Genomic DNA, 19,311 nt, shown 5'->3' on the forward strand with positions numbered 1-19,311 from the left:
CCCAATTAACGCTTTATTCAAGATCAAATTCACAAAAAATATACACATTTACAATGAAACAAGACAGACTTTCAACAAATGCAGGAAGTTGAGTACTCTAGAAGTGTGCTTTCATCTTCAGGGTGTCAGCGTTGGTCTCCACCACGATGCTCTCGATGCGCTTGTGGTACTGCTCCAGCGTGGTGAGGAGGCACTCGTAGATCTCCTGCAGAGAGGCAGACGTCACCACACGCCCAACACGCCTCACAGGGCTGTGCACCCAGACATCACAATTAGCCCATGATTTACTCAACCTCAAGTCAGGCAGGTGTAGATGACATTCACATTTATTCACTTAGCAGACGCTTTTCACATTTCACATGAGATTCTTCTTTCAGACGAATAACATCAGAGTTATATTAATAAATGCCCTGCTCTTCCAAGCTTTATAATGACAGTGAATGGCCTTTTCTGTTTTGAAGTCCATAAAAGTGCATCTATACATCATAAATCAATGCAAAACCGCATCACTTTGCTTCAGAAGGCCTTTATTAACCCCCTAGAGCCACATGGATGCACTTTTATGATGATGATAGATGCACTTTATGACGGACAGATGCACTTTATGACGGACAGATGCACTTTTATGGACTTCAAATCAGAGACACCCATACACTGCCATTATAAAGCTTGGAAGAGCCAGTAAGTTTGTGGAAGGCAAGGACAACTCTGATTGTGTTCGTCTGTAAGAAGAATGTCATACACACCTAGGATGGCTTGAGGGAGAGTAAATCATGGGCTAATTTTCATTTTTGGGGGAATATCCCTTTAATGTTAAACTGGGCCATTTAAATGAAGAATGAACACAAGATGTTCCCCAACACAGCCAGCTCTGTAAGAGTCCAGAGCGCGAGACGGACTTCAGAAGTGCTGGTGAAACGCACCTGGGCTTTCTGTGTGTGCTGGTTGCACTTTGCTCGAAGCTCCTGCATCTTTTCCTTGTACCGTTTAGTTTCACGGTTGCTTTCTTCCATTTTCTTCACAAACTCCTCTCGTTTCTGGTGGATTTTGTCATATTGCCTGAATAAAGTAAATGAGAAAATTAGAGGAGTGTTTCTCAATCAGGAGAAACAGAGCCGAGTGTGTCACGATAACATTCCATCAGGACAATTTAAAGGGGTCATGAACTGAGAAATCTAATTTTCCTTGAGCTTTTGACATATTAAAGGTCATCATACTGTAAGAATATCCTGCAAGTTTCAGATCCTTAATCCAAAAACATTATTTTTTTAATCATGATTATATTATTTTATAGTTCAAACTTATATTTGTTTTATCCATTTTAATTGAATTTAAAAACAAAAGTAAATTGTAAACTGGATTTTATTTTTTAAATGTGTCCGCGTTTGCATTGGTGACGGTCCGCGGGTTGAGGACCGATGCTGTAGATCACAGAGGGATGTTTATGACACTGAAAGGGTCAGTTCACACACAAATAATAATTCCGCCATGTTTGCACCCTTGTGATGTGTCGAGGCTTTCAGTATCATTTGCATAGTTATTTTAGCTGTACAAAAACGGTTCTTCCAGTTAATACTAATCTTGTCTTAAATAATTTTCTCGAAACGTTAGCACAAAAACAGTATTTACACATGGATCCATCCTTTCTTTCTGAAGTGTTTAGTTGGATGTTCTATTGACATTCTTTTTTAAATATTACTACTAGTTTCAGAATGTTCAAAAGTAATTTTCACATTATGTTGAAAAAAAAAAAGAATGTTCACTTAAAGCTGCAGTCTGTAGTTTGTCCTCTTTGTCGCCATCTCTGTTCGAAATCTGCAATTGCAGTTATTCGTGGACTGATCAGCTTTACGTGGGTTGTGCCTCGGCACGGCACAGCGCGGATCAATCCAGTGTTTAGAGGAGAATGTGCCGGTGTGGATCCTGGCATTCGCAATCACAGATTATACTTTTGGGAAGTATGACCAACATAAGAGCTTTCACCAGGAAATGTGAAAATCTGAACAAGTAACATCCACTTTTGATCTGACACACTAATGGCGCTTTTCCACTACACAGTACCAGCTCGACTCGACTCGCCTTTGTTTGGTTTTCCACTGTGTAAAAGTTGTACCTGTACCTGCTTCCAGGTACGTCAAACCATGCAAATTATACAGTTCTCAAATTGTTAATGTTAACAACATCAGCATTGCGTGACTACATTTAATGTCCTTCCGATATTATCCTTGTTCGCAGTCTCTGTTTTCCTGTAGCCACTCTGAAGTCCGAAATCTTTTGCGTTTTACAACGGGTGAATCTCCAGTTGGTGATCGTCGTTTGAGCCTTTCTGGATCCGCCATCAAATTGCGTAGTTTAATTATATCAAGTGCTGTGAGAAAAGGCTATAATCTCCAGCATCCTCACACTCATCGCCGACTAGCCGAGACTCTTCTTTATGTGGACAGATGCGACGGAATGAAGTAAAGACATGACATAAAGTTATTATTACAAGCTCACCGTTTTGAACCGAGCTACGGCAAGCAGAGAGTTCTGAACACTGGCTGGTTATGTACTTGCTCAATTTATTTTGGATCATTTTTATCCCCAAAAAGAGTTACGGACTGCAGCTTTAACATTCGCATAACCAAGAAAAAAACAATTTTGGACATTTTGAACATTCAGAAATAATGCTTTCATAATTGAATAGGTCTAGTTAGTCCAGAAACACTGGCAGAACAGGGTTAAACTGCTGAAGTGTGAGCTATAGAGTATTAGCAATGCTGAGAACTTCTGAACTACCTTTCAAATCGAGAGTGGCTTAAAATGCAAAGACCAAACATGAGACGCTTCACCTGGAGTTCACTTATTAATAATAGCAGACATGCATTTGATTCAAGTGAAAGTTTCCAATTCTTCACACACATGACTGTATAAATGCATAAATTTGAAAAATCTTCTAATATTAAGCACAGGAAGTGTATTATCAAATGCACTGTCGTTAATTAAAAAAGGTTTTTTTTTTACTTACCCATAAATATTTTTGACCTGCTGATCTTTGACCTCTTTCTTCTTCTGCCGCCGGATCTGGTTCTTCGACTGCTTGTCGAGTTTCATGGCGAACCCCCTCTTCATCTGGGCTTCTTCACTGCTCAGGCTCTTCAGCTCTTTCTGCAAGGCTTCATTCATGGCTGCTAATCTCTGGACCTGTGCAGGAACCATCATTTAAAACGGTGAAAAAACAACTCAGGAAATGCCTTGCTTAAACAATGACTGTATTCATATGTTCTCCAGTCACTTTACCTCCTCTTTCTGCTGGTTGGTCTTGCACATGCTACTCTGTAAGTCCTGCAGTTGTTTGAGCAGGACCTGTAGTTCTGCCTCCACCTGACCAGCACACTGGACCAGCATCTGCAGCTCCACCAGCCTCTCGTCAGCCAGCTCCTGTCTCACACACACACACACACACACACACACACACACACACACACACGGGGAACAGCAGCCGGTCAACTGCTGATAACACCACCAACACTCAGTGGTCTGGGCAGTTAAACATCACCTGTTGTTACCAGCAACTTGTCAAGCAAACTCATGTAAACGAAGGTGTGCAACATGCAAATCATACATACTTTTGACATCTTAATGCTCTTCACGTTCTCCTTCATCCTTTCCATCTCGTTCTTCAGCTCTTCGGGCGACTCCACGATCTGAGACTTGAGCTTGAAGATCTCATCCTTCAGCGTCGCCACATCCAGTTTCCTTTGAGTCTGGATTGTAAGACACATCTCTGATGACAACAGTCACTCTACAGCACTGCCACCACAGAAGTACACCTACAACACACTCAGCCAGATCTGCCTCCGTCCAACCAATAACCGATGGATTAAAACCAATTACCAGCCCTTCATTTTGTTTCTTTCTCATTAATCTGTTTTGCTCAGATCTTTTCTTCTGTAATATGACATATATCAGTCTCTACTTCCACTACATGGTGACTTTAACCCTCATCCAAGCTAGAAGTGTGGTAGATTAAATGAACAAATGATCTGATACATACCAGTTTCTGTGAGATCTCAGCAATCTCCGTCTTGCACTGTGCAGCCATTTCATTCATCGCATTCTAAAGAGAGAACATTGAAAACTAATATGACAACAAGAAGAAAAAGGCCTGAAAAACACTGGGTCACGTGACAACAGCTAATGCATCATGTTGGTGGACAGGGTTGGGAATCGTAAGAAATATTCCGGTTCCGCCAAACGATTCCAGTTTCAGTTCCCATTCAATAAAAATTATTAAAACAACTAATAAAAAAAATTGTAGTAAGGGAAAAATGCACAATCCTTTTTGTGTTTACTTCTGATACTGGTAAAATGAGTTTAACAGACTGGTAATGTCAACAAATTCAACATTATTTAGCAATTTTTGCTAAAATAATAAAACATTTTGAAGGAAAATAAACATTCCTGCATTCTCTAGGATGATCTGGGACGTCTCCTGTAGCGTATTGCAGTGGAGAATACCCTCTCTGAAGGGCCGGATGAACACATGTGAGATCCAGACAGGGGAAACTGAACCGGTGTGAATGACTGATTCATAGGGCTGGATGATTAATCAAAGTAAATCGAAACCGAAATTCAGAGCCTATAACGGACGTAATTTTACCAAGTCAGTTATTTCGTTTTTTTAATCCTATTAATATTTCTGCCCACTGTGTGTTAATGTACTTTCCCCTTAAATCATATTACCGCGTGTGTAGTCACGTGACTCCACCCCGTCTGCGACATTGAAGCAACATGGAGGAGAACTCAAACACAGAGTCAACTCAGCAACAGCCGGAGCCGCTTGTACCAAAGAAACACGCAGTGTCCGTCGTAGAGGTGGAACGGTACATGTATGCGTATTGAACTGAATCGGTACGGACGTCACGGTTCGGTGCATAAATTTACACAGAGAATACACGGTATAAAAATAAATAAAACTCGCATGCAAATTAATTAATGTAATGCGGAACTACTGTTAGATATGCAGGTTCTTTAGGGACACCTAATCTGTAGCTCCGCCTTAGCTCTGAAGCAGGCTGCGATGTAAAGATTGCAATACTGGAATATGGTGTGTGTGTGTGTGTGTGAGTGAGTGAGTGAGTGAGTGAGTGAGTGAGAGAGAGAGAGAGAGAGGCGCGATTGAAAAGTCGCAAAGTGTTTACATACATATATGTGTGTGTGTGTGTGTGTGTGTGTGTGTGTGTGTGTGTGTGAGTGTGAGAGAGGCGAGGATGCGATCGAACAGTGGAAACATAAAAACATAAACATCATTTTGTTTATACAAGACATCATTCAAACTGCAAAGTTTAAGTAACTGTTAATTAAAATTAAGGAAAATTCTGTGTGTTTCCTTATTTTAGAATCCCAAAGATAGGATTATGCACTCTTTCATTAGAAAAAAATGAGTAGTATATGAGTAGTGCGAGGGCTTTTCAGTGCATTCATTACTATTTTTGTATTCATGAGACGTTGCTGTTAAAGGATAAGCTGCCAGCACTTCGCCCACACACCGAACCGGTTTCAGAACCGGAACTTAGGAATTTTTCAAAAAGACTAACAGTTCCCAAACCTATTGGTGCACAAACTGGTCAGAATTGTAAAATTCAGACGTCACTTATGCAACAAACACATATTTTTCTGAAATATGTTAGTCTGACCAAATATCAATTTGGCTTTCACTTGGTCTTCATCTCTGGGTTAGCCTACGGTTCATATTGAGAGGCATTAGCAAAACAAACACTGCTGCTTTACATGCAACATACGCATTTACCCATCATGCATTGTGATACGGGCCTGGTTCGTTAGGTTGCCTTCTCACCACAAAAGGCATTGAAGTGATTTTATTGGTGCAGAATCAATAGTGCTGGGCGGTACACCGGTTCATACCTAAGAATACCGGTGTTTATTTCTGTTATGATATGAGTGTAATAAACCAGCGTACGTCACTTTAACAGCGCGGGGAACGCGGCGCGACACTGTGTGAGAGGGTTCACGGGTGATGCTCAGCTGTGTGTTACTGAGACGGTGAAGATGGAGAGGTTAAACTATAATTAACAGCTGTCACATTACATTACAGTGTTTCCCACACACTGATTCACAATATCAACACTGCCTTTTGGAAAATCTATTTGTGTTTGGCTTTGACATCGCTGAATAAACATGAGCACTGCACGTTTCACAGATATTTCATTAGTAAACTGAAATCATCGAGGTCTCACCGCATCCTGGATTTCCCGCTGTGTGTTAGCGCTGAGCTCTGCCAGGGCAGACGCTAGCTCTCTAGCCTCCGCTTGCTGCTCCGGAGGAATGGTCCTGTGAAGGGAGGATGGATACGCTCAGAGAGAAGCATCTTTAGTAAGACGTTTAAATAAACCACTGCACTTACGTCAGCTTCTCAATCTTCTTCTCAGCTTCCTTTATTTCTCTCGTGTACGCCTGGAGTCTGTCCATATCACACCGCTGTTGACAAACAAAACACCTAAATCACACCGGCTACCTTTACATGCACAACTCTTGTTTCAACCGGACTGAACTCATTCTGATTGAGGAATCTGAACGTAGTGTTTACATGAACGCTAAACGTGTGATCGGGTTGATGTCACAAGCTTCAGATCGGGATAGATTGTTTGACATGCGCTCACTGCACGAATATACAGAGTTTCCCGCCGTCTGCACATAACTATTCTCCAACAGTTCTTTATTTGTTTTAAACAGCAAACTTAATATTTATCCATTTCTGGTCATGATTTGTCATTACGCTATTTCTACGTCACTGCGCTATTTCTACGTCATTGAGCTATCTCTTCGTCATTACGCTATTTCTATGTCATTACGCTATTTCTATTTCTACGTCATTACGCTAATTCTACCTCATTACGCAATTTCTACGTGATTGCGCTCTCTCTTCGTCATTACGCAATTTTTTTTTCTACCTCATTACTCTATTTCTACCTCATTACGCTATTTCTACGTCATTACGCTAGTTCTACGTCATTACGCTATCACTTCGTCATTACACTATTTCTACGTCATTACGCTAGTTCTACGTCATTACGCTATCACTTCGTCATTACACTATTTCTACGTCATTACGCTATTTCTACGTCATTACGCTATCACTTCGTCATTACACTATTTCTACGTCATTACGCTAGTTCTACGTCATTACGCTATCACTTCGTCATTACACTATTTCTACGTCATTACGCTAGTTCTACGTCATTACGCTATCACTTCGTCATTACACTATTTCTACGTCATTACGCTAGTTCTACGTCATTACGCTATCACTTCGTCATTACACTATTTCTACCTCATTACGCTATTTCTACGTCATTACGCTATCACTTCGTCATTACACTATTTCTACGTCATTACGCTAGTTCTACGTCATTACGCTATCACTTCGTCATTACACTATTTCTACCTCATTACGCTATTTCTACGTCATTACGCTATCACTTCGTCATTACACTATTTCTACGTCATTACGCTAGTTCTACGTCATTACGCTATCACTTCGTCATTACACTATTTCTACCTCATTACGCTATTTCTACGTCATTGCGCTATTTCTACCTCATTACGCTATTTCTACGTCATTGCGCTATTTCTACCTCATTACGCTATCTCTTCGTCATTACGCTATTTCTATTTCTACCTCATTACGCTATTTCTATGCTATTTCTACGTCATTACGTTCTTGCTACGTCATTGCGCCAATTCCACGTCATTGCACATGCGCAGTCCTTTCAGTTTCAGTTTTCGATCCGATCAGGTGTTTACATGTTCTCTCGATCAGATTAGAAAAGGAATAAACCACATGAAAGCTTTTCTAATGGATTATTTGGTTGCATGTAAACATTGCCGTTGTGACATATGTGCTTAAACGGGTCATATGATGCTTTTAATCTTGACCTTCAGTGTGTAACAGGTCTGTTGCAAAGCTCAGCCTCCCACAAAGGGATTAGCAGTCAAGTATTCTCCACTGCAGATCCTCAAATCTTAGCTTGACATGAGAGGTTTAGCACAACTAAGACTACAGTTCTCTAAGATGATTGTAACACGTTAAGCATTTTCAACTTACAAAACTTTGCTGGTGGACGGCCGTCATTTCCAGCCTCTGCTTCCGGAAGTGGAGGAAGTTTTGGATTGCGCTCAGAATAGTGATCGTTCGCTTCACCTCTGGCAGGAGTGGTGAGAAAAACAAACAATCAGCTCAGCATGACCTTCATATCAGCTTTAAACTTTAGGCAATAAAATCGTGAAACTGTATCAGCACAGAACAGCTTTCGCTCTAGTGCTGAACAACAACACTGTCTTCTGCAGAGCTGCTTTACAGCACAATTTAAATTTGTCATATAGATTATATATTAATAATCATAATTACAATTTCAAAGGAAATAATCGAGAATTATGTCATAATCGTGCAGCCCTACTTACAACTTAAACTTATTTCTGTTTTCTGCCAAGGCAACATTTCTAATTATCATTTAAATGTTTTTCAAATAATATTTTTTCACAGCTTTATTTCAATATACATGAATGTTTTTAATAGCTTTAGTTTACGATAATAACCCTGATATATCATGTGAGTGTTTAAAAAAATAAAAACTGTTATTAACACAGAGAGCATTATGAAAGTGTCATCTTTCTAAAGAGTTTTACCCTGCGGTAAAGTGTGCCTGGTTTACAAAACAATCTGCAGTAATGTACAAAACCCTCGTCTTACGCAATCCAGACCATCGTTAAGAATAAACCATCCACCCATTCCCACATCCTCATTCTCCTGCGACACGGCCAATGAACATGTAGTCAGGGCAAAACCTAAACACCAGCAGGAATAACTCTCACTGTTGAGCCCTGAGAGAGAAAACGAGATACTCACTGGGGTTGAGCAAGTCGTTCAGGGAAAAATCATAGACACGGCAGAGCGGTAAGAACTGGCACCTGAAAGACACGCAGATCAGTGACGCAAACACGAGCTCTCTCAGAACAACACACTGCAGTCTTCTCACTCACATGCGCCTGTACACGCTCATGACCGGAGAAACCCACTCGTGCAGCATCGGGAACTGGACGTTTTCAGACAACGGCACCTGCGGAACACAGGAGCATCGTTAGTTAAACACCAAGACTCTCAGATCCGATCTGATGGTGCAGACAAACACTCACCGTGTAATGGCACTCGGGTCTGAACTGAAACAGCAGCTGCAAAACTCTCATGTAGAGCCTCTGAATGGATTCGGCCTGAAAAACAAACAGATTTTAAAGAAAATCCAGCTTTTAATGTTGTTTATGTGTCTATGTGGTGTTTTTAATCTGCTTTAAGACACATCATGTGTAAGTTCATAAGTCGACAGCATTGCTGAGTATTTCCTCCTTAAAACTGCAGTGAACCAAAGACAGTCTCAAACACACGCTTTGAAATCGCTGGTGTTTCTGACGTCACAAACTACCTTGTAACCAATCAGATCAACGTGTGATCGTCAACCAGTGGATCTCTGAGCTGAGTGAGTGAGTGGAGGCGGGGCTCATTTGCATATTCATAGAACCGCGCATACTAAATGAGGCGAGGGTGTCGAGTTACATTCAAGATATTTTAAGGCATGAAGAAAATGTTTAAATATGTCATTTTGGTGATCAGAGATGAGTTTTAAGGGATACAGTCATTGACTACAGGGGTGTTTCCCAGTTATGCATTACAAGGGAACAACAACTCTTCCTCATTAAGTACCCTGGTGGTTAAGTAATTTTCTCTTGAAAGAAATTAATACTTTCCTTAATCAAGGATGCATTAAATTACATTAATGTGACAGTGAAGACATTTATAATGTTACAAAAATTCTATTTCAAATAAATGCTGTTCTTTAGAGCTTTCTATTCATCAAAGAATCCTGAAAAACAAAATGTTTGACAGGTTTCACAAAAATATGAAGCTGTTTTCAACACTGATAATAATCATAAATGTTTCTTGATCATCAGATCCTCATATTAGAGTGATTTCTGGAGGATCATGTGACACTGAAGACTGGAGTAATGATGCTGAACATTCAGCTTTGATCACAGGAATACATTACACTTTAGAGAACAGATGATTCACATTATAATAATATATAGCACACTTAAACACAGTGTAATCACGTGATCACCTTTGTGTTGGGAGTGATGTCATTCTTGGTGAAGTGTTTCGCCTCTTGTCCAGTCAGAACTTCGGTTCGGTAGAACTGCACGATAACATCCACCTTGTACACCGGGAACGTGTTCTCACTCATCCCTGCTGCTGCAAAAGGAGAAACCACACTAATAAACCACAGCTTTATCCGCTCAGTCAGGCGATGTTTACGGCAGAGGCGTCGACAGATCCCGTCACGGACAATAACGGTCACCGGCGCATTAACTTATACACCATTCAAAGACACGGAATTACATTACCCTCTTTTTCACACTGTTGGTCCGACATTACTCAAAATCTATAACTAATGCCAAACTATTGTACTAACCAAGTTCAGACTCACGTCCCTCGTCGTCAACTGGAGCAAATTTAAACTTTACGCGCCTCTTTCGTCACTTCCGTCGTACGTTCCTCACGTCATGACGTGTCATGACAAAAGCAGCGCGTGCGGCGCCCTCTACTGGACATGCGCAGAATGTGTCCACTAGTGCAGCGGGGTTTCAAACCCTCATCATCCTAAAGTTTAATGATTTATTTTCATGTATAAATACCCAATTAATGCTGTTAAAAATTAATATTATAAATGTGTAAAAGATTTAGTTTTAATTACATTTCATCATTGCGTTTTTTTCTAGTAATTTTTCTATTAATTTATTTATTGTTTGTTAATTATTTAATACAATGTATTAATTTATTATTTAAAACAAATTTCACTTATTTATTTTAATTCAACATTATTTTATTTTTAGTTTACATTTATTTTTATTTATTTACTTTTACATTTTACTCTGCATTTTTATTTCTGTTCATTTAAATCAAGTTTGAGTCATTTATTTAAATCATATATTAAGATAATTGTATTTATCTATTTATGTCATTAAAATTGTATTTATTTATTTTGATCTATTTATTGTAATTATTATTATTTTATTTTTAATAAAGTTATTTTTATTTTATTGTATTATTTATTTTTACACTGCTTTTCTCCAAACGCTTCCACGGGCCCCTGATCAACGCAGAAATCATCCAATTAATTTCTTGAACAAGTGAAATCTATTCATATTATGTAATGCAACAGAGAAATATAGAAGTGCAACAAAAGCAATGCCTTTTACACTACAATTTAATTTTAAAGAGAGCTGAATAAAAACCTCATTAGAGCAGAATTGTGAGGGGAAAAGTTGATATAAAAAATAAAAATAAAAAAAGTCATTGATTACGAATCTTGAAACTAACGATCAAACGCATTTCATTTTGAAATGCAGGCTGATGATTGGTTGGCTGGATGTTGACGTCAGAACTCCTTCCACAGCACTACTGTATCGTTTGTTATAATGTGAGCGTTCTGGTGAAAATATTTGAAAGTGTGTGTGTTATTCAGTATAATTTCTGTTTCCCATAGTTTAGCCTTGTTTTTTTCTTGCTCTGCATTGTGATTAACTATATTATAATTATAAACATTTTATGTGTTAGTGAATTTGGCTATTACATCATGTAACAATTATATTCTGCTGAAATATACGAAGTGATTCGAGAAAAGATTCGTTCATTTTGATGAACGAGATTCAAAGATCCGAGTCAATAAAAAGATCCGAACTTCCCATTGCTATCAGGCGCTGCGCTGAGACACCTAAAGGCGCGCCGCCGATGTAGTCTCCACACGTCAGTCAGCACGAGCACGAGCACAGAGATGTCATCGCAGGATTCCGATGAAAGCTACGATTTAGTGTTTAAAATAGTCCTAGTCGGAGATGTCGGAGTCGGGAAGACCTGTGTGGTCCAGCGCTTCAAGAGCGGCGTGTTCATGGAGAAGCAGGGCAACACGATCGGCGTGGACTTCACCATGAAGACTCTGGAGATTCAGGGCAAACGGGTGAAGGTTCGTGACTCAGGGTCGTTATGATTATGCCTTATGGGTATAGAACTCACTAAGCGGCATCTTTATGAACTCTGTACTCCACATCACAAAGTTGCTCTTGAGTCTTCCATAAAGCCGCAGAAATAGCGTCGCTGTTATTGTTGTCACCGCGAACCCCATTCCCGAGTCGGGTCAGAAGCTTCCAGGACATGTGGGTTTAATGTTCTCTTCTGTGAGGAATAATTCATCAGCTTTATAATCATATCTGGGACTGTCACCGGTTTATACTCTTTCCTGTCGACGTTGACACTCATGACGTGGAGCGAATAAAAGCGAAACTCTGGGAAGTTTGTTTTGTTTTGTTGGTTTAGGGCTTAAAGTTGCACAGTTATGCAATAACCACGATTATTGTTAAAGGGATAGTTCACCCAAAAATGAACATTATCCCATAATTTACTCGCTCTCAAGCCATCCTAGTGTTTATGAGTAATTTCGTTTAGACTTTGTTTACTGCTTAAATGGTTAGTTCACCCCAACACATTCATTTTCCATAAAAATAAAAAACATAACCAGCTCTTCCCAGCTTTATGACCCCTGGAGTCGTATGTGATGGATGCACTTTTTTGTTCTTCAGAATCCCAGGCTCCATTCACTCAGATTGTGTTTGGTTGAAAGAAGAAAATCATAAACACTAGGATGGCTTGAGGGAAAATAAATTATGGGAAAATGTAAATTTTTGGGTGAAGTATCCCTTTAAGCAGTAAACAATGTCTAAACGAAATTGATTTTTAAAACTTTTAAAACTACATTTATATTCCAGTAAACCCTGTTGGAATATCCAGAGTTGGTAGCTTGGAGCATCTCGGATCCTGCTGATGAAACACAATATATTAAACGCCATGGATGAATATTTACGGAGTAATCCCGTGTTTTGTAGAGTCAGAATGAGCAAGAGCAGGAGGGGGAAGGCCTTCAGAAAGATGGCAGCATCATTATTAATGTCTGTGTGTAAAACCTGTTGACTTTAGCGGTCCGTGTTGCACTCAATACAGGACAAGCCAGTGCTGACAGTTCATGTACGAGGAAAACACTCGGATCTGCCACAAAGGGTTTAATGGATGCACAGATTACTGTTCTCACAGTGCTAGTCGACTGGGTCATGTGTTCATCGTGGTTTAATGCATTCATTCGCTGCGTCTCATTGGCCGACTCAGTTCAGGCTTTGTGATCGCTGCGTCTCATTGGCCGACTCAGTTCCGGCGTTGTGATCGCTGCGTCTCATTGGCCGACTCAGTTCAGGCTTTGTGATCGCTGCGTCTCATTGGCCGACTCAGTTCAGGCGTTGTGATCGCTGCGTCTCATTGGCCGACTCAGTTCAGGCGTTGTGATCGCTGCGTCTCATTGGCCGACTCAGTTCCGGCGTTGTGATCGCTGCGTTTCATTGGCCGACTCAGTTCCGGCGTTGTGATCGCTGCGTCTCATTGGCCGACTCAGTTCAGGCGTTGTGATCGCTGCGTCTCATTGGCCGACTCAGTTCAGGCGTTGTGATCGCTGCGTCTCATTGGCCGACTCAGTTCAGGCTTTGTGATCGCTGCGTCTCATTGGCCGACTCAGTTCAGGCTTTGTGATCGCTGCGTCTCATTGGCCGACTCAGTTCAGGCGTTGTGATCGCTGCGTCTCATTGGCCGACTCAGTACCGGCGTTGTGATCGCTGCGTCTCATTGGCCGACTCAGTACCGGCGTTGTGATCGCTGCGTCTCATTGGCCGACTCAGTACCGGCGTTGTGATCGCTGCGTCTCATTGGCCGACTCAGTTCAGGCGTTGTGATCGCTGCGTCTCATTGGCCGACTCAGTTCCGGCGTTGTGATCGCTGCGTCTCATTGGCCGCCTCAGGTCAGGTGTTGTGATCGCTGCGTTTCATTGGCCGACTCAGTTCAGGCGTTGTGATCGCTGCGTCTCATTGGCCGACTCAGTTCAGGCGTTGTGATCGCTGCGTCTCATTGGCCGACTCAGTTCCGGCGTTGTGATCGCTGCGTCTCATTGGCCGACTCAGTTCAGGCGTTGTGATCGCTGCGTCTCATTGGCCGACTCAGTACCGGCGTTGTGATCGCTGCGTTTCATTGGCCGACTCAGTTCCGGCGTTGTGATCGCTGCGTCTCATTGGCCGACTCAGTTCCGGCGTTGTGATCGCTGCGTCTCATTGGCCGCCTCAGGTCAGGTGTTGTGATCGCTGCGTTTCATTGGCCGACTCAGTTCAGGCGTTGTGATCGCTGCGTCTCATTGGCCGACTCAGTTCAGGCGTTGTGATCGCTGCGTCTCATTGGCCGACTCAGTTCCGGCGTTGTGATCGCTGCGTCTCATTGGCCGACTCAGTTCAGGCGTTGTGATCGCTGCGTCTCATTGGCCGACTCAGTACCGGCGTTGTGATCGCTGCGTTTCATTGGCCGACTCAGTTCCGGCGTTGTGATCGCTGCGTCTCATTGGCCGACTCAGTACCGGCGTTGTGATCGCTGCGTCTCATTGGCCGACTCAGTTCAGGCGTTGTGATCGCTGCGTCTCATTGGCCGACTCAGTTCCGGCGTTGTGATCGCTGCGTCTCATTGGCCGCCTCAGGTCAGGTGTTGTGATCGCTGCGTTTCATTGGCCGACTCAGTTCAGGCGTTGTGATCGCTGCGTCTCATTGGCCGACTCAGTTCAGGCGTTGTGATCGCTGCGTCTCATTGGCCGACTCAGTTCCGGCGTTGTGATCGCTGCGTCTCATTGGCCGACTCAGTTCAGGCGTTGTGATCGCTGCGTCTCATTGGCCGACTCAGTACCGGCGTTGTGATCGCTGCGTTTCATTGGCCGACTCAGTTCCGGCGTTGTGATCGCTGCGTCTCATTGGCCGACTCAGTTCCGGCGTTGTGATCGCTGCGTCTCATTGGCCGACTCAGTTCAGGCGTTGTGATCGCTGCGTTTCATTGGCCGACTCAGTTCAGGCGTTGTGATCGCTGCGTCTCATTGGCCGACTCAGTTCAGGCGTTGTGATCGCTGCGTCTCATTGGCCGACTCAGTTCCGGCGTTGTGATCGCTGCGTCTCATTGGCCGACTCAGTTCAGGCGTTGTGATCGCTGCGTTTCATTGGCCGACTCAGTTCCGGCGTTGTGATCGCTGCGTCTCATTGGCCGACTCAGTTCAGGCGTTGTGATCGCTGCGTCTCATTGGCCGACTCAGTTCAGGCGTTGTGATCGCTGCGTTTCATTGGCCGACTCAGTTCCGGCGTTGTGATCGCTGCGTCTCATTGGCCGACTCAGTTCCGGCGTTGTGATCGCTGCGTCTCATTGGCCGACTCAGTTCCGGCGTTGTGATCGCTGCGTCTCATTGGCCGACTCAGTTCCGGCGTTGTGATCGCTGCGTCTCATTGGCCGACTCAGTTCCGGCGTTGTGATCGCTGCGTCTCATTGGCCGACTCAGTTCAGGCGTGTTTTCAGTGTTGTCTGAGATTATCAGCTGATTTCCTGCTGAGCTCTTTGTGTAATGCACATCTGAAATTATTTAACGATAAAGTTCTGTAGGATTGCACACAGAGAAGCATGTCGTGGGTTTTCAGTATATTTAGATGATATCTAGAAAGCAGAAAGTGTCCGATGACCATCTAAAAGTCCACAGTGAATTTCAGGGTTTTCTTCTCTCTTTAACCTAGAAATAAAGTTTGGTGCAAACCCGATTTTGAAAGACAGAAGCAGATTTCTGCAACAGTGCACTTTACATGTGTTACTTTTACTAAAACACAGATTTTCTGTTCCTCAAAATGAGTTAAACAAGGAAATAACACCGTGTCAATAAAAAAAAAATACAACTGGATCACTTTAAAACCAAAACCAAAAACGCCAGTGTCATGTAAATGAACAGACAAAACACATAAATATGTCTCCGTTTTTAGTTGAAACAGGTGTTGTGTAAACGACCACTAACAGTCTGAGGGCTCTATTTTAACGATCTGAAACGCAAGTATCAAACGCGAAACGCAAGTAACTTTGTGGGCGGATCTCGGATCCCAACGCAAATCTATAATGTGTTGGTCTGAAGTCGCTTCATTACTCATAGGTGTGGTTTGGGCGTAACGTGAAATAAACCAATCAGAGCGTCATCTCACATTCCCTTTAAGAGCAGGCGCGCTTGTTCCATGGCGGATTGCTATTATAACGGCGGATTTGCCAGGAGCGGTTCACAGCCGAGGAGACCGGCGTTCTCGTCAGGGCCGTAAAACACAGAGAAGTGACATTGGGGATGGAGAAACACACCCAGATTAGCTTCGCTTAAACAGGCGTATAATAATCTGGGTAAATGTGTAAGCCAGATTTATGCCTATTTTTCCACATCTTCATGGACACCACAATGATTTCCCTCGTGTGGAATATTTTTCCTTGTAATTATGTATGATTTGCAAAATGTGAACTGCGTCTGTGTGTAGATAAGAGAAGCAAAGTGTGTGTGTGTTGTGCTCACGCTACATTATGGCCAAGCATGCGCTTATTAAAACAGCATCTGAATAACGCGCCACTGACTTTAGACGAGGTTTCTCCTGGTCAGTGGAGGAATTGTTTTCTGAAACTGCAAAATAGCACCAGGGAACGTTTGCGCCGGAACACGCCTCCTCTCTTCACTGATCCGCCCCCGGGAGCGCAAGTTCATTCCCTAATTTACCGACGTGCGTCTGTGGAGGGAAAAGTCCGCTGTGCGTCCGGTGCAAAATAGGAATGATACATGCATCGGTGTACAAAGTCAGTTGCGCTGGGTGCGAGATAGGGCCCATAATATGAATTGAATTAAAAATAAACATCATTATATCATCATTATAGTGCTGAGCTGGACATGACCAGTTCAATATTAAAATACTGAATCAATTTAGTTTGTGAACTGCTGCATGCGGATGTTGCTTTATACGTAAGAACGTATGTTCAGGAAAAGCACATTGAATCAAATTCTTCACTCTTTCAGTGTGTATGGTTCACCATTGTGCCAAAATGAGGAGCTGCAACAATGGAGAATATGAGAATATAATCAACATTCAAGCAGGAAAACCTGCTCTAGTAGAGCCTGAAACAACAAGAACGAGCAGAATACGGCCTCTTTAAAGACCAGTGGACGGCCAGTGCATGAGTAGTAACTATGAATACAGTGGTAACAGTGTGAGGATTGTGTGTTACAGTTGCAGATCTGGGACACGGCCGGACAGGAGCGCTTCCGCACGATCACGCAGAGCTATTACCGCAGCGCTAACGGAGCCATCATCACGTATGACATCACAAACAGGGGCTCGTTCATGTCGGTGCCGCAGTGGATGGAGGACGTGAAGAAGTACGGCGGCTCCAACATCGTGCCTCTGCTGATCGGTGAGTGCAGAGACGACACGAGTGTGTGTGTGACTGTGAAGTGTGTGTGTGACTGTGAAGTGTGTGTGACTGAAGGTCTTGCACACCTCTCTGAACGCTTGAGCTACGGATGCGGAAAATGCAAGAAATCAAACCCGATTCGAATTTTTGTTTAATGACGGACGAAGGTTTCACAGGCAGTGTGTGTGTGAACGTGATTGGCTCAACGTGAGGCCATTTTTATTTACGTGCGGAAATTTCGGAAGAGAATTTGTGACTGGGTGTGTGAGGAGCTGTCCGGCTATAAGAGGCCGTGTGATGCGTGTCCTGGTTTTCCTGTTCCTCTACTCCGTCACGTGTCCTGGGATCGATGTCTGCAGTTCTCTTCAGGAACATTTGGGCAGTCAGAAGTTTAGGAGCTCCTTCTGATCAACTTTCCCATAACTGGGCAATATTTGCCCCCTTACATTTATTTACAGGGGCTTTTTTTTCATCTTTTATGTCAAATTCTTAAACTTATATTTATTTAAATAAAATAAGTTTAAAGTTTTCAATATAGAGTTAATAAATGAAATTAATTACAGTCCCCCTGTAGTCAATAATTTTATCCCTTAAAACTCATCTTTGATTTTGATCACCAAAATTACATATTTGAACGTTCTTTCCTTAAAATATCCTGAATGTAACTCGACACTCTCGCCTCATTTAGTATGCGCGCTTCTATGAATATGCAAATGAGCCCCGCCTCCACTCACTCCCTCAGCTCAGAGATCCACTGGTTGACGATCACACGTTGATCTGATTGGTTACAAGGTAGTTTGTGACGTCAGAAACACCAGCGATTTCAAAGCGTGTTTTTGAGACTGTCTTTGGTTCACTGCAGTTTTAAAGGAGACATATCATGCTTTTAAATTGTTCCTTTTTACATATAAATCATACATTTGTAGTCTATATAAAGCGGAACTGCAATGCTTGGGTCTGAATTCCTCATTATTATAGCTCCACAGGCCCCTTTCTACCCCTTTTCTGAGGTGCGTCTCAATCAACTCGTTTTGGTGCGGTCTCTTTAAATACAACTGAGACACTTCATACCCCGCCCCCTCTCCAGGATGCAGAGGTTCAACTCCACCCCGTTCAGCCATTTTTGTAGTTTGATATCAGAGATAGGATTATCTAGTGGCACAGAAACTTTTTATTCACACGTTATTAACAAAATGTCAACAACGGAAGACTTGTCCAGCCAGCCTTACATGTTCGAGCCAGAGTCGGAGCCGGAGCGAGATGAAAATGAAGACGACGAATCTGCAGAACAACGTCTTCATATGGATGTATCGCAATGGTGTGTACTGTATTTACACATGAAACTTTGGTCTTCCGACCTTTTACCACCGTGTCGATTTATTTTGATTAATATGTGCGACGGAGAGAGAGCAAGACAGCGTCTAGTTTGGAGACGGTGATGTCTTGTTTACACTTTCGCATGGCTCTGAAGAGAGAGAGTGCGAGCGCGCGCGAGACCGAGTCTCTCTCTCTCTCTGCTCGTTCTTTCAGTTAAACATGCGCCACAAGCGCGGCAGTTCATCTACATTAGACGGTGTAATGAAGCGTGTGGGTTACTACATCCAACAACCGAACATTTTAACTTACCCTCTCGTAACTTCTGCATCCTTTAGCTTGGACTACAAAATTGCAGCGAGAAATAATAATGGCGGATTGCTCGAAGTGTTGGGCCGGGAGTCAATGTCCTTATTTGGCAGTTCCGCTGCAAATACTGTGACGTGATAGTTCACAAAACGTCATAGATAACAGAAAAATCGGAACAGGTTGAAAAATATGACCAAAACAGAATATAAAGATATCAACGAAGCACCTGAAGAGAATAATTTCATATTTTCTGTACTTC

The 19,311-nt window shown here is 42.5% G+C and overlaps 2 protein-coding genes across 6 annotated transcripts in view; one reads left to right on the plus strand and one right to left on the minus strand.

Moving 5' to 3' along the window:
- On the minus strand, nucleotides 1-12,372 carry nuf2 (UF2 component of NDC80 kinetochore complex). 3 transcript variants are annotated; one of them, XM_081358569.1, is made up of 14 exons: nucleotides 12,125-12,372; nucleotides 10,173-10,303; nucleotides 9,196-9,270; nucleotides 9,043-9,119; nucleotides 8,909-8,970; nucleotides 8,108-8,205; nucleotides 6,407-6,480; nucleotides 6,240-6,333; nucleotides 4,037-4,099; nucleotides 3,609-3,746; nucleotides 3,280-3,420; nucleotides 3,008-3,183; nucleotides 924-1,059; nucleotides 1-205 (listed from the first exon to the last, which is right to left on the minus strand). In XM_081358569.1, exons 1-14 carry the CDS (start codon nucleotides 12,231-12,233, stop codon nucleotides 98-100), a joined length of 1,482 nt encoding a protein of 493 aa, XP_081214695.1. In that variant the 5' UTR covers nucleotides 12,234-12,372; the 3' UTR covers nucleotides 1-97. The 3 variants fall into 3 exon arrangements, with proteins under 3 accessions (XP_081214695.1, XP_081214697.1, XP_081214696.1); XM_081358571.1 differs by lacking the exon at nucleotides 12,125-12,372 and adding an exon at nucleotides 10,524-10,689; XM_081358570.1 differs by lacking the exon at nucleotides 12,125-12,372 and adding an exon at nucleotides 10,456-10,601.
- rab43 (RAB43, member RAS oncogene family) overlaps nucleotides 11,775-19,311 on the plus strand; it is a 19,631-nt gene continuing 12,094 nt past the window's right edge. For all 3 annotated transcript variants that reach the window (XR_014029527.1, XR_014029528.1, XM_081358577.1), the window contains exons 1-2: nucleotides 11,775-12,074; nucleotides 17,246-17,429. Coding sequence is in view for 1 of the 3 variants with exons in the window: in XM_081358577.1 (XP_081214703.1) it covers nucleotides 11,886-12,074; nucleotides 17,246-17,429 (373 nt within the window). In the remaining 2 variants the exon portion in view is untranslated. The remainder of the gene's footprint in view (nucleotides 12,075-17,245; nucleotides 17,430-19,311) is intronic.

The sequence above is a fragment of the Scardinius erythrophthalmus genome, assembly GCF_964197995.2.
Source record: "Scardinius erythrophthalmus genome assembly, chromosome: 25".
In the NCBI taxonomy this organism is placed as follows: domain Eukaryota; kingdom Metazoa; phylum Chordata; class Actinopteri; order Cypriniformes; family Leuciscidae; genus Scardinius; species Scardinius erythrophthalmus.